The sequence below is a fragment of the Callorhinchus milii genome, unplaced genomic scaffold (assembly GCF_018977255.1).
Source record: "Callorhinchus milii isolate IMCB2004 unplaced genomic scaffold, IMCB_Cmil_1.0 Scaffold3, whole genome shotgun sequence".
Taxonomy (NCBI): Eukaryota; Metazoa; Chordata; class Chondrichthyes; order Chimaeriformes; family Callorhinchidae; genus Callorhinchus; species Callorhinchus milii.
Window position 1 is genome coordinate 80,875,340 of NW_024704744.1, and position 15,235 is coordinate 80,890,574.

General features: G+C 38.7%; 1 protein-coding gene across 8 annotated transcripts in view; it reads right to left on the minus strand.

Moving 5' to 3' along the window:
- The window catches only part of ehbp1 (EH domain binding protein 1), a 230,184-nt gene that overhangs the window by 87,634 nt on the left and 127,315 nt on the right, over positions 1 to 15,235 (minus strand). For all 8 annotated transcript variants that reach the window (XM_042333424.1, XM_042333422.1, XM_042333428.1 and 5 more), the window contains 2 exons: positions 4,164 to 4,342; positions 3,546 to 3,594 (listed from right to left, as the gene is read on the minus strand). In XM_042333424.1, the coding sequence (XP_042189358.1) occupies positions 3,546 to 3,594; positions 4,164 to 4,342 (228 nt within the window). The remainder of the gene's footprint in view (positions 1 to 3,545; positions 3,595 to 4,163; positions 4,343 to 15,235) is intronic.

Consider the following 15,235-nt stretch of genomic DNA (forward strand, 5'->3'; position numbering starts at 1 on the left):
TTTTTGCATTATGATTTTCAACTTGCAGACGATAAACTGATACCCAGAAGAAAACTGTAGTCACCCCGAAGGGTATTAATATTATTTTAAAAGTGCAGCTTTGTGTCGAAAAAATGGCTTGCCTGGTGGTTCAAGAACAAGGAGTTCTTTCATTCAATCCCATTTGTGAGCTTTCCTCTGATGGCTGATCAGAGTTTTACACGGTCAATGGCTGTGGGAGAAATTTCCAGTACCACATGTTCGCAGCTTTTGACGAAGAAAAGTAGAAATCTTATACAAGCATTTGTCTGAAATGCTGTAGGAGTTTATCATTTTTGAAGTGAATAAAGTATTAAATTTATATAATATACAGAGCAGTGTCATTTTCCAGTAATCCACTGCAGATTAAACTGCCATAATCTTGCAATGATTATGCCACAAATTGAATCTTTCCGTGAGGACATCACGCGTGAGATGTGGGCGTGGGAAACATCTTCCACAAGGCAACAGGTCATGTAATTTTATTGGTTAAAAATAATACTGCTTTAATTTTTAAAAACAAAATTGGGCAGGAGTAATTACAGCGAAAGGATGTCCTTGGACATCCTCCCGAAGTGAAAGGTGCTTTACAAATGTCGCTTTGTTATTGTTGTTGTTTTGAAAGTAATCTAATTTTTGGGTTCAAATGGCTTGACCTTTGTCCTCATGGTTTATGTTGTTATCTGAACCCTTCAGTCAGATTATTTTATTATAATCACGTCCGTGCACTCATTATCTTCTATGTAAATCTTTTTTATTTTATTTAAGTGAAACTACCACAAATCTTGGGAGACATCACTCATTCATTAGAATAATTGTAATATTTAGAACACGATTACGTTATGAAAAATGTACGCTAAACAAGTTCTGCTCTAGATTTACTTTTACTTGTAGAGCCGGACTCTCCATTATTACAACATAGAAGAACTGATTCTATAATAATTACCGTGTACAACAACAACAATTGTTACATTATATAGCACCTTTCTCGTCTCGAAGATGTCCCAAAGTGCTTCACAGTGATCCAGACTAGGAGCCCAAGATTAGGTGGCGGAGGGGGAGAGAGTCAGGCAAAGGTGACAGAAATAGCAGTTGAAAAGAAAGTTCTTAAGGTGGGGATGGAGGGGAAGAGATGGAAGTACTCTAAGATTGAGTTCCAGAGACCAAAGTCAGAATGAAAGCTCAGCCATAAATGGTCATTAACCACAGGCATTGCGCAGGCCAGTGTCTGCTGAGGGCAGTACTGTAGGGTTGCAGGAGGTCACACAGACAAGGTGGAATGAGGGGCTGTGGAGGGATTTGAATGCGAGAACAAGCATCTTAAATTTAATCTGCTGGGGGATGGGGAGCCAGGTTTCCAGAGGCTGGTGCAAGAGAGGACACGAGTGGGAGAATTCTGAATGGTATATATTTCTTTAAAATCACTTTCCTGGGTCATTTGGTTCAAGCTGGGAACAAACAGAAAATGACTTGCGTTTCTGCAAAATAACTTCCAAATATTGTTACCATAAGAAAACACAAATTATCAATGCCATTATTCTTTCTCTTCTACTTCCATTTTCTCGCAGACAGTTTTCCAATCTTGCACTTTATTTCCGTATAACAACCTCGCAGAAAAGATTGGGCACTCACTTTATGACTGTTTGTGAGGCAATGCTGCTGCATTGCCGACAAAACATCCATTTACTACTCTTTGGTGAATCCTGTGAAGGGCCTTCAGATGTCCTCCCGACATGAAAAGTGCTGTATCAAGTGCAGGATTATTATTATTATTATTAGAAAGGTTTACATTTTTATTTATTAATAATACAATGCAACAGGAACAATGTGTATGGTACTCAGGCACATGCATACAATTTCAAACATTTTGTACCAATTTGTGAACAGCAATGGACCATACACAGCTGTGATGCAAATGGTTTTTGTTTTCTTGGCCAGGACACCGGGAGAAACTCCCTACTCTTTTTGAATAGTGCCATGGCATTAACACCCACCTGAACAAGTACCCAGGGCCCTGGTTTTTCATCTCATCTGAAGGATGGCACCTATGGCAATGCAGCACTCTACACTAGAGTAGCAGCCTAGACTATGAGCTCAATCCCAACGTGGAGTTTCAATGCACAACCTTCTGACTGAAGTGTGAGCATGTTACCAACTTAACCAGGCCTCAAATTTCCTTTTAATTGAGCCAATATGTTATTTACTGAACTTGTAAAACAATCAAACGTACAGGGAACAAATTGGAAGCTTACTTAGCAATTTATAAGTCGAAACTAAATATTTAACACAATAAAAATATATATACTGTTTTACTTCAATGCATTTATTGGAATTTGTTTCCCCTTCTGGATTCTATACATCTTTACCCACAAGTATGGACCTATTTCACTTTTTTTTTAAAAAAGCTTCTCATTCTTCTCCTTCCACAAAACTCTTTCCGACCCAGTTTGACAGGCTGATTGACAGCCATCAAATGCCATCTATCAACAGCGACAGCACCAATGACAATACTCTTAAATATTTCTCAGCAACACAATGCACTGATCTATCAGTGCAGATCAGATTACTGGTACATTCCATTTGTGTAAGTTGGTAACAAATTTTGAGAATCCCCAATTAAGACCTGTAAAACACATTTTATTTTCCAATTGATATGTATCTGGGTGAGTCATCATTTAATAAAGCATTTCCCTCTCAATTCCAATGAGCTCAAACAGAGGTTAGGGTTCTGATCTGACCTGCCAGTGCCCTTCACCTAACAGAGTCGTTCCTTCAATTTAACCTCTGCTGCCCTTGCAACGATCACCTGCAATTCCATTTTAACTAGTAAATGGAGAGGAGGGAGAATAGACTCTGGCCTCAAAGAAAGCATTCATTCATTCGTTCATTTTGAGATGTTATGTTAATTGGTGAGGAGGAGGAAATGTCAGAAACTTTATGCATCTGCATGGTTACTATACACAGGCATTGTTCCTCACATTGCATTCATTCCAAACAAGGGCAGTAGAGGTTATCAGTCAGAATTGTGTGAGGACAGGAAATAAACCTGCAGGAAACAACTGAGATACCCAGTCTAGCTCTCAAGCAGCAGGCAATAGCAGAAGGAAGAAATAAACTGCGCAAGAAACAAAATCTGTTCCAGACAATTCTGAAAAACAAGCTATAACCCATTTGATGACCTGAAGCACAGATATATTTATAGAAATCTGCACTATAATAAGTAGAGAAAGGTTTCTCGTAAAATCCCTCCCACCCCTTTCTTTTTTAAAAAAATATTTTCCATAATACATGGATGAAAGTCACAGCAAGGTATATCTGTATTACAGAGACTTTCTTCTACAAGATTTAAAACGTTTGTGACCAATGCAAACAGGAGTCGATAATGCATCAGATAAAACTGCAGGGGAGATTACCTTCTGCGAGCAGCAATTATAACCTTACAAAACAACCTCACCTTCCAGGGATTACTAAAAGAGCAGCGGTGAAGCCAAAATTGCAGACATGTCATTTTCTGTGGCTGTTCTTACCTTTTTGTTGTTTTCTTTAATATCCTGAGGATTCAGAGATTTGTAGTCACTGGGGGAGAGGAGGGGGTGGGGAAAAATAGAGGGAAAGAAGGAAGAAAGCAGTGTGTATTTAAAGTGTACATTAAATGAAGCAATAAAATTGCTTTAATACACATACAGTGGTGATTTTACTATAATGCAATCAACAAAATAGCCAGAGTGGAAAATAAAAATAACCAGAAATCACGTGTTTTTCCCTCCCCCCCTCAAAGCATTCCATCTCAGAGGGAAGCTAACAGGTAGACACCAGAGGCTAGTCTTTTAAACCAAATTTGCCATGCAATAATCCCTTGCTGTCAGCGTACACAGAGCTAAAAGCTTATTCATCTTATCCATTTCAATACCAACATTTTTTGTAAATTTCCCGAAGACATCTATGTAGGACAGATTAACGCCAAAGAAACAAGATGAAATTATTTTAGCAGCATAAGCCAGAGTGAGAAAAAAAATGACTTGAGTGAAAAATGCTTTTTTGGGGAAAGCAAAACTACAGTATTTTGAAAATACACGTTAAAAGAAAAAAAATATTGCCCAAGTGAAAACATTTTTTATATCATAGGATCTAACTTCATTACTCACATTAAATCTGTCCGGAAGTGATGCAGAATTGCACAAAAAGCCAATCCATTTCTCCAGGATGTGGTGAAATTTGTTATCTTGACCCCTCTGTAGTTTTTTGTCACCTCTTTGCACCAGGCAAGCAGTGACTGACTAGCATTTGGCTTTTTCCCCAGAACTGGACTTGGAATCGGGCTTGGCTTAAGAAAAAGGAAAAATGAAAACAGTTATGAAAATTAACACTAATTGACCTACGCAGGTGATCTGGACATTTGATGTTAGCCTCATTCTTTAACAGCTGTCAGTTTATGATAAGCACAGTTACAGACAAGAATCACACATCAGGTAAAATCCTAGCCTCTGGCATTAGACTCTAAAGCAAGTTACCAGTGTGCAAGATTCCAGGTATGCACACAACAGAAGCCCAAATATAGTAGGTGATATCTGTATACCTAAAGTACACAGTCTGCAGTTCACCACATACTTTACTTCTAAAGGACTCCAAAACACAAAGAAAAGGTGCAGAAGAATCTTTCATGTTTAGTGTTGACTCACATAACTTTTTAACTCCTCATAACACCAGAACATAGACACTGCAAACACTGAAGGAGTATACACTGGCACTTTAAACATACACTGTACATTTCATTTAAAGTCATGACAATGAATTATTTGAGGAGGATAGAAAAGTGCTTATTATCTTAACTGTGCAAAACATTTTGATTGTCACATATTATTGGTACTTGATCTAATAAGACTTTTTGCCACTCTGAGTTTAAAATTACACATTTGGTATTTGAGAGCTCAATGTTTTTTTTATTAACCTCCATCAGAACTTGAGCTAAATTTCCAACAAGGCAATTTATTTTACATTACTTTATACTCAGTGAAAAATATAATTTTATAAGATATCCTGACAAACTTCAAAGGTTCCCATGGGAATTTCATACAGCCTTGGGCAGTGGGTAATTGTGCCCCCACAAGGGGTGGGGGCGGTAAAGCGAAAATAAAGCAGCAGCATCAACTACAATATGTTGGTGATTATATCTGACATACACACAATATGCCGGTGAGCCAAACTCACACTGTTTTAATTTAAATTTCAGAAAGCATTTATCTGGACCAACATCCAACTTGAAACGTAGTTTCAGTAACTCAGTGAGATTGTCAAAACTACAAATAGTTTGTATGAACTTTGGACGCATATTCAAGTACACATAAATACAATTAAAATGTTACAAACTTCACTGGATGGTGAGATCAGTCTGAAATGTTGAAATCAATGAAACTTTGGGTCTGAGTTACATCTGTTTTCATTTCCCCCTTCAAAGTAGGATATTGATTTCTTATAACTAACAGTAAAACCTTTGTGTGCCAAAGCAATTTTAGATGAGGGTCATACCCTGAAAAAAAAATGTTGGCGATCTATTGCAAACAATTGAGGGATTGCAATGTACTGTATTCAGCACATTGAGGATTTAACTTGTTTATAATAATAATAATCATAATAATAATCCTTGCATTTGATTTAGCTCACCACATCTTCAAGACTCTCAAAGCGCACTTGACAGATTATAATGTAGAGTGAATTGACTGCATATTTTGTGGGCGAAACGTGGCAGCCAATTGAGCACAGCAGTGTCCCACAAACAGTGGATTGAAGTGACCAAATTTATTAGTTTTTTTTAAAGGAATTTTTACCCCCGCCAATCAACTAACAACCGGGTTCCTACTTACTGCGCCGTAAACAGGGGAGTGTGGAGTAAGGAAACTTGCCCAACATTATAAAAAATAAAAAAAGTCCCCAAAATATACAGTCAATTCACTTTACAGTATATTCGGTGAAGCGCTTTGAGACATCTAGAAGATGGGAAAAGTGCTATATCAAATGCAAGGATTATTATTGTTATTATAACATTTCAACCTGCCGGGAATCTAACCCAGGTCTCCGGCTTGCGAGGCGAGTGCTCTAACCACTGAGCTACCGGTCTCCATTTATGTTTTCCATGGGAATTCTTTTTGAATTTTCCTCTGGAACACTGCTCTGGAAGTAGATGGTTTCGATTTGGTAAGTACACAGACCAGCAAACAAAAATAGCCTACTGACATTTTTTTCCTACTGTGCTAAGTGGTTAAATTCAAGCCATGATTGCTTAACCACTTTAAACAGTAACAAATGGGAAGTATGCAAAGATCATATAATTTGAGTACTTTTAACTGTTACAGTGTTTAAAAGATAAGGTAAAAGATACTTTTAATGGTGACAATACATATGTAAAATCTTGAGTAATTTTCCAATTCTAATCTGAGATATTGTTGGGCTCTGTCAAATATAAAACTCCCCCACATGGTCAACTGAAGCTACTGCCTATTTGTGCTGTCTTGTCAGCCACCTTTATAATAATAATAATAATAATAATAATCCTTGCAGTTGATATAGCGCTTTTCACGCCTTCTAGACGTCCCAAAGCGCTTCACAGAATATACTGTAAAGTGAATTGACTGTATATTTGTGGGCGAACGCAGCAGCCAATTGCGCACAGCAATGTCCCACAAACAGTCATGGATTGAAAATGACCAATTTATTATTGTTTTGTATTTTTGGAGGGATTATTATTAGGCGTGTGGAGTAAGGAAACTTGCCCAAGGTTTCGCCCTGTCTTGAATTGAACTCAGGTCTCAATAATGAATTAGCTGCTAAGTGTTTGGATCACATTACCTACATTGAAGAGCTTCAGTCAGGTAATTTTTCATTTCATGAATGTCAGACAAGACACAATACAACAAACATAAAAACACTATTAACTGTTCTGCCAAGCAAACAATGTAGACCTACTTCTCAAGCTAAGAACGGCAAATGTCCTTGGGCCTATGCTTGCTATATGGTCGCAGGTTTGGATCAGAAGATTTGCATACGCAATAAATAAGGAGGAAAAAAAATTGGCAACTGGATGGTCGCATCATTTCAAGGGGAACTATTCCGTTTAGGTTGCATATAGGACTCTTTTTTTTGCCTGAACAAGAATCTAGGTATCCCAGGTCTTAAATATGTATCCTAAGAGCCTTACATGCACTGCTGGTTACATCTGCATTCAATTCTGTGTATTCAAACGTATTTCAATATCTGCAGGTAATATAATGGACTAGTTTCCCCTCCTCCCCCACTACTCCAAGGTTTACATGAAACACTAGATTTTCAATTGTGAATGTCTTCAACAAACAAACAATGCTTGAGCTGAAGGCAATCGGATTCATTTTTGTTTCCAGATGAAACTATTGGTGCGAATCCTGAACACAAGGTAGTGTATGAATGAAACCACAGGCTCTGTTTAGTGCACACATTATTCTGGATTTACTTTTCCCCCTTTTTTTTTTGCTGCTCATCCACTAGCAATTAGACATCAATGAATATCACATTTAAAATGCCCGTGTTTATTCCCACCCAAAAACATTATGCTTCAGTTGCAAATTACTTTCTAAAATAAAAAGGATTAAATCAGCTTTCCTATTAAAGCATCGTGGAGTCCTGTAGCTCAGTGGTTAGAGCACTTGCCTCGCAAGTGAGAGGACCTGGGTTGATTCCCAGGCAGTGTGAAACATTGGGCAAGTTTCCTTGCTCCACATGCTTCTGTTTACCTAGCAGTAAATAAGTATCCGGTTGTTAGTCAATCGGCGGATCGTTTTTCCGGCAGTAATAATCCCTTCAAAAATAAATAAATATTTACATAAATAGTTCGGCCTTTATTTAAATATATATATTCAGGGGGTAATAATACATAATAAATATATATATATAATAATTTGGTCACTCAATCCACGACTGTTTGTGGAACACTGCTGTGCATAATTGGCTGCCGCTTTCGTCCACACAATATATAGTCAATTCACTTTTCAGTATATTCTGTGAAGCGCTTTGAGACGTCTCGAAGATGTGATAAGGTGCTATATCAAATGTAAGGCTTATTATTATCACCTCTGAGAAGATGCAAGAATAAACAATGTGTTCAAAAATTACACTTACATCGAGTGACACAGCGTGAAACAGCACAGAAACAGTCCAATCACCCTCACCAGTCTGGAGTAGCGTTTATACTGAACGCATACTCTAACCTCTCTTGTAACATTCTATTCCCTCCCTTACGTATGCAAGAAGTTTGCCATAAATACTTAATGCTATTTGCTTCAACCGCAGCTTCCAAACAGCGAGTTCCACTTTCTCAACACTCTCTGCGTGAAGAAGTTCCTCCGAAACTCTCTATTGGATCAACCCTATTTTATATTTATTTATTCTAGGTATAGACTACCATCTTTTGGAACTGAATATACAGTATCTCAAAGTTCTTCACAAAAAGACTGGGAGCTTAAGCAGGCTTGATGGAGGCGACCAAAGGTATAGTCAAAGAGGTAGTTTTTTTTTAGGAGGCTTTGGAAGCAGAAATGGAAGTGCAAAGCGGATGGATTTAGGGAGTTCCAGAGGGTGGTTGCAAAGTGTCTGAAAGCTCAAAGGCATGTGGGGGGGTGGGGGGGAGAATTGTGGGAGTAAAAAGAAGAATAGAAACTCAGGTAAACACAGAATTAGGGTTAGATTTGCTATGAACTCCCACAATTTCCCACAACATAAAAATACATTGAAAATTATCATTTAATACTCACTTTAATTTTTCATATGATTCAAAAAAAGGAAAGCCATTTTGAAATAAACAGAACCTAATGTTTTCTGATTATGTGGTAAGGGTATGCATCAAAGCTCATTTGATGCAATCTATTATATCGTATGACATAAAGTGACCGAGAACCCTATTGGCAATTTAAATTTCTAACAACTAGCATTTTGTGGAGTCCTGTAGCTTAGTGGTTAGAGCACTCGCTTTGCAAGCGAGAGACCTGAGTTCAATTCCAGGCAGGGCGAAACCTTGGGCAAGTTTCCTTACTCCACACGCCTAATAATAATCCCTCCAAAACAAAAAACAATAATAAATTGGTCATTTCAATCTACAACTGTTTGTGGGACATTGCGGTGCGCAATTGGCTGCCGCGTTCGCCCACAAATATACAGTCAATTCACTTAACAGTGTGTTCTGTGAAGCGCTTTGGGACGTCCTCCCGACGTGAAAAGCGCTATATCAAATGCAAGGATTATTATTATTATTTTAATATACATACTATTAAATCATACTTTGCTAGGGTTGATTGCTTTCAGACACCTATGAAAGTATGCTGGTAAAATGTTAAGTAATCTTTTACAGAGCAGTCCATGTTAAAACATATGAACTTAAACATCAACAATACATTTGAATTGAGAGGTCTCTAAATTGTGAGATTCATGTGCACATACACACACATATATATATATATCCATTATATATATATATTTGCTAAAAGCTAACTATATATAGATAACATATTATAGCATTATATACACAGACAATATTACATCTCAACCTAGGTATTTTGAAGAGTGCAAAATATGATATAATTAAATTGTGAACAATTAACTTGCCCTGAAAATACTCCAACCCCCATTTTTAGTGTTGAGGAGACAGAGGACACATGCTGGATAAACGTGAAATGAGATTCACAGCCCCATAGGTAACGCTAAAAAGCTAACTCACAAGTAACAAATTCACAAGCGAGTTAAGGCCAGCCTCACAAGTGATAATACAAGTCAAATAGTCTGTCTTTACTATGCAGATCCACATTGGTGTATCATTTAACTGCTGGAACTTGAAGGAAGGCATTTCACATTGCAGCAGCCAAATACATTAATTGCAGCCTCACAAGCATTATTTCATACTGTGTAAGTATCACAGAGATTCACTTGTATGGGCACAATCATTCAGTGAGACAATTAAATAAGCAAGATGTGTCTCTCTAGGGAGAGAGTGCGCATTCCATTCTAATTCATGGGAATTTCCATGTCTAGGTAGCTATTTGATTTCCAAGGTACTCTGTTTGGTTTGGTTACTCTCAAGCATGGTGATGTGTTTCCGCATGTGTCAGACACCCGGCGGACCAAAAGAAAATCTATGAGACAGCCAACAATTCCCTACTTCCTGGTTTAAACATCTACAAGGTGTCTTTCAATCTTCCAGGTTGCATCCGTTTACTGATTTCATAATTGCTTTTTTAGTACACAAAATTTACAACACAAAATACACCCACCTTCCGAAAGAGAAGAAAGGTCATTGGAAGCTTTCAAAGCTAAATATTGGTAAGAAAAGAAAACACTAGAATAGATAATAATAATAAAAATCCTTGCATTTGGTAGAGCGCTTTATCGTGTCTTCAAGACGTCTGAAAGGGCTTCACAGAATATACTGTGAAGTGAATTGACTGTATACTCTGTAAGCGAAACGCCCACAAGATGGAAAAGATTAAACATGAAGTTACAATAAAGAGGATAGAAGAAAAAATGGGTGACACTACAGGTAAAACATGGATAAGTATATAGAGTTAAGTTTATCTTGATGTTTGAATGACTTTATGCCTCTAATATAGGCAGTGGTGAGGTGTGGATCAGCATCACAAGAGCTGAAAATGCACAAAAGTGGCCAGCCACAGAGAAAGGGTTTTCTGTCAAATCCAGGATAAGGGTTAAGTTGTAATGTTTGCAGAAAGTAACATCACATCTGTCCAATAAATACCAATATTAACTGAGTACACTTACCTCCCATAATACTAAACAGATTTCACATTTTCTTTACGTGTTTGCAGAGTAGCAGTCATACAAATTGGAAGTTGCTTTTGTCGCAAACTTGTCTGGGACACGGAAAAAAGAAACGCATTTCTGCAAATATATAACAGAAGGTGGAACCTCACAGTATAGTATAGAATGATAATGGCAATAAGGTGATGTGTGCAATCCAGTTTTATGTATCAGGAGCAATTTCTGCAGAAAAAGTGTACGGAACACACTTCCTACTGCTGACAAAATTCAGTTCTCCGACTTTGGTTAATAATAATAATCCTTGCATTTGATTTAGTGCTTTTATTGTTGTTTTTCATGTCAGGAGGACGTTTCAAAACACTTCTCAAGATTTACTGCAAAGTGTAGGGATTATGCATTTTATTGGCAAATTTGGTAGTCAATTTCTGCCCAGCGAATATTTGTTGGCTAGAAACTCCCTTCTTTTTTTGACTGGTGCCATGGGATCTTCAATGTCCACTTGAACAGGCAGAGATCCTCAGTTTAACATGTCACCTGAAAGGCGACACTTTCAACAATGCAGTATTCCCTCAGCACTGCTTTGAGTGTCTGCCTAATCTGTGTGAGGTCAATGTCATAATGCAGGGCTGGAGCCCACAACCTCCTGACTCAGAGGTGAGAGTGCCACTGACTGAGCCAGGCTGAAAATAATGATAGTCACCATCTTGATTGGCTGGTTTTAAACAAATATGACTAACAGAAAAGGGTGAACAAAGGCTTGAAGGGTTCAATGCATGTGTTTCTCATTGTGTAGTTTTAATTTTTCATCTGGTGGGAGATTTCACAATAAATGTTGCATAAACAGAAAACTCTAAATAGCAACAGTGATTCTGCATTTCTAAGAGTTGAGTGATCTGTGCTTGCTCATTGAAAAACGTTGGCGAACCAATAATAATAACCCTTGCATTTGATTTTACACTTTATGTCATTGAGACGTCTCAAAGCACTTCATAGAATATACTGCAAAATGAATTGACTTGTATATTTTGGAGGCGAAACACGGCAGCCAATTGCGCACAGCAGTGTCCCACAAACAGTCGGAAATTGAGTGACAACATTTTTTTAAAAAAAGCGATTATTACCCCTGGAAAACGATCTGCCAATCAACTAACACGATGGTTTTTTGCGCTGCTTTTTATTTCATATTTTAAAGTCTTGAAAATAAAAGGGGCCCGTCAAAATTCTTTCCAAAATCAATTATACATCATGTGTAAACACGTTGTAAATGAGTGTTTTAACTCTGCTGAGGCTTGTGAACCGGCTACCTGTTCCGATGTATAATTTGCAGTCTTTGAAGTAAGTCAATATAATCCAAATCTTATAATGATTGGGTAAAATTTAGAAAACATGAAATATTCTGTTATACATGCAGATTAATAGGTCAACTTTTAAATATAAATATAATCTTTAACACATAAAGTGTATTTTGGGTTCAAGAATAAGAACAAGGTCTTCAAACTAATATATAATTTCACATCAATAATGACTTCTAAATATAGGTTCCACCTTAACCACTTCCAGGTTTCCAGTTTGGCTAATCAGCTACCCCATTTCTTGAAGCAGCAAAGTCACTTCAGAGTCTACGAAAATAGATTTTTGTCCATTGAATATTTTGTGCATGCGTAGTATAATACAGGAGATAGGAACGTAGGAAAATGGGGACAGATGGAGGTCATTCAGCCTGTTCCACCATGTTATTAGATTTTGGCTGCTCTTATAATCGTCCCACCCTTTCGCTACGCCCATTAATAGCTCTATGACCCAAGTATCGGTCTCTCTCTCTTTTTTAAGCTTCTTTATTGACTCCACTTCTGCAGCTTTCTGGGACAAAGGATTCCACATTTCACAAACCCTAGGTGAAGAAATGCTTCTTGACCTCAGTTCTAAATTATAATATATATATATAATTCTTGCATTTTGATATAGCGCATTTCACGTCGAGACATCTCAAAGCGTTTCACAGAATATACTGTGAAGTGAATTGACTGTATATTTTGTGGGTAAAACGCAGCAGCCAATTGTGCACAGCAGTGACCCACAAACAGCCGTGGATTGAAGTGACCAATTTATAATTAATTATTTTGAAGGAATTACAAGAGATCCCATCTGTTCATTATTCAGGTGAGTGTTAAACATCTCGTGGCACTATTTGAAAAGCAAAAACCATTTCTCCTGGTATTCTGGCCAACAATCATCCAATTGGTCATTTACCTCAAGGCTGTTCGTGGGATTTTGACACACACACACACACACACACACAAACACGATGGCTAGCCCCCAAAAAAGAAGTCACTAACTTGCCAGCAAGTGTTGTGAAACTGCGCTAAAAAAATGCAAATTCTTTCTTCTAATAAAAGTTAACTAGTGATCATTGATAGTTAAGCTATTTTGGTAGAAAGGCACTCAAAATAGTTAGCAGTATTTATTCAGGAACATCCAAACTTGATGTCCAAGCACAGAGATAAGCTGCAAGTTACAAGCTGTCCACAAAATAGCTTTTTTTAACCTGGAGCTAAATTCGGAGCAAATCTCCTAAAATCTATGGTTATTGAGGATGGAATTCTATATGTGTGCCTGTGACTCACCCCAACCTTAACAATGATCACTGTGATTTTTCGTCATTATTAACTCTATGAGTCTTAAAGTGTTTGGCTGTTTTAGCCATTGGCATGTAAGGACCTAACTACAACAAGTTTCTTTGGATGAGACAAACTGAGGCCCCATCTGCCTGTTCAGGCGGACATTAAAGATCCCATGGCACCATTCAAACAGAGAAGGGATTTTCTCCTGGTGTCCAAATAAAATGAATCATTCACTTCATGGCTGTTTGTGGGACTTTGCTGTGCGCAGTTTGGCTGCTACATTTGACTCGAAATACGCAGTCACTACACTTTAGAGTAAATCCTGTGAAGTGCTTCGAGATGTCTCAATGGCCGGATAAGGCAGCGTATCAAATGCAAGTATTATTATTTATTACAAGCCCATGGACAAAAGACTTACAAGGGATATTAAACCAGTCGCTCCTTCCTAGGGTCAGCGCCTTGTTGCACCAAGGCTACAAGTCAAAAAGTGCAAATTAATGCTGTTTAATTTATAGTGCAGGTGACGTTAGCCACAGCCTTCGATTCATAAGGGCATAAACTTATTTTTTCGTGAGCATCTTCCATAGGCAGCAAAACCCCTAATAACAATATAAACATGTTTCTGGTCACTGGTAGACTGAGCACTTGAACATACCTGTACAGGCCAGAGGCTGTCCTCACTGACTTGTAGGGAACTTCCCCAGAAACAAAGAACAAAGTAGCAAATCACAATTAATTTTCTGTTATTCTGGCTGTGAGTGAATATAAGCAGAGAGGTTTGTTTCCAAGCACTGGGACCTTTTTGAGCAATGTGACAGAACTACCTTCTGAAGTAATTGTCAAATATAAATTTACAATACAATTTACCACCCAAGTTAGAGTTTTAGTCAAATAGGCAATATACAGATCAGAAATACCAATTCATTTTCTAGGGAGGGGAAGCTAACACTAATTCACAAAACTATTGTTTTATTGAGAAATCAAACTGTAGGTACAATATCATATTTGTAAAGTGCCTTTCACGTCGGGAGGGCGTCCCAAGGCTCTGAACAATCAGGGATTAGGACCTGAGGAGGGTAGGGGGTTGGGATCAGGGAGGGTGGGGAGGGCAGGTAGGAGGGTGGCCAAAGGTACGGTCAAAGAGGGTATTGAGACGTGCCTTGAAGGAGGCAAGGGAGGGAGTGAGGCGAAGATAATGTGCAATGGAGTTCCAGAGGGTGAGGGCAGAGAGGCTGAAGGCCTGATCGCCTATGGTAGGGCAGGCTGGGTGGGGGACATGGAGCAGGCCAGAGCCTGCTGAGTGGAAGGAGTGGACAGGTTGATAAGGGGTTAGCAGGTCAGAGAGGTAGGAGGGGGCAAGGCCATGGAGGGTGAGAACGAGAATTTTGAACTCGATCCTATGAGAGATGGGGAGCCAGTAGAGCCGGGCGAGGGTGGGTGTGATCGGGTCAGGGAGCCTGATGTGGGAGAGGACATGAGCTGCAGAGTTCTGGATGATCTGCAGCTTGTGGAGGGAAGAGTTGGGAAGGCCGCAGAGTGTTGGCATAGTGAAGCCTGGTTGTAATGAAGGCCTATATGAGGGTTTCGGTGGCCTGAGGGGTGAGGCAACGGCAAATGTGGGGGAGGGCAGCGCAGATCATGGCATGGATGTGGGGGAGAAAGGACAGTTGAGGGTCAAACAAGATACCCAGGTTCCTGTCTGGCTTGGTGAGGTGGAGTGTGCATTCGTGGATGCTGATGCTGCCAGTGCCTGAGGTGCGGAGGTGCTGGCGCGCGCCAATCAGGAGAGCCTCATTCTTGATGAC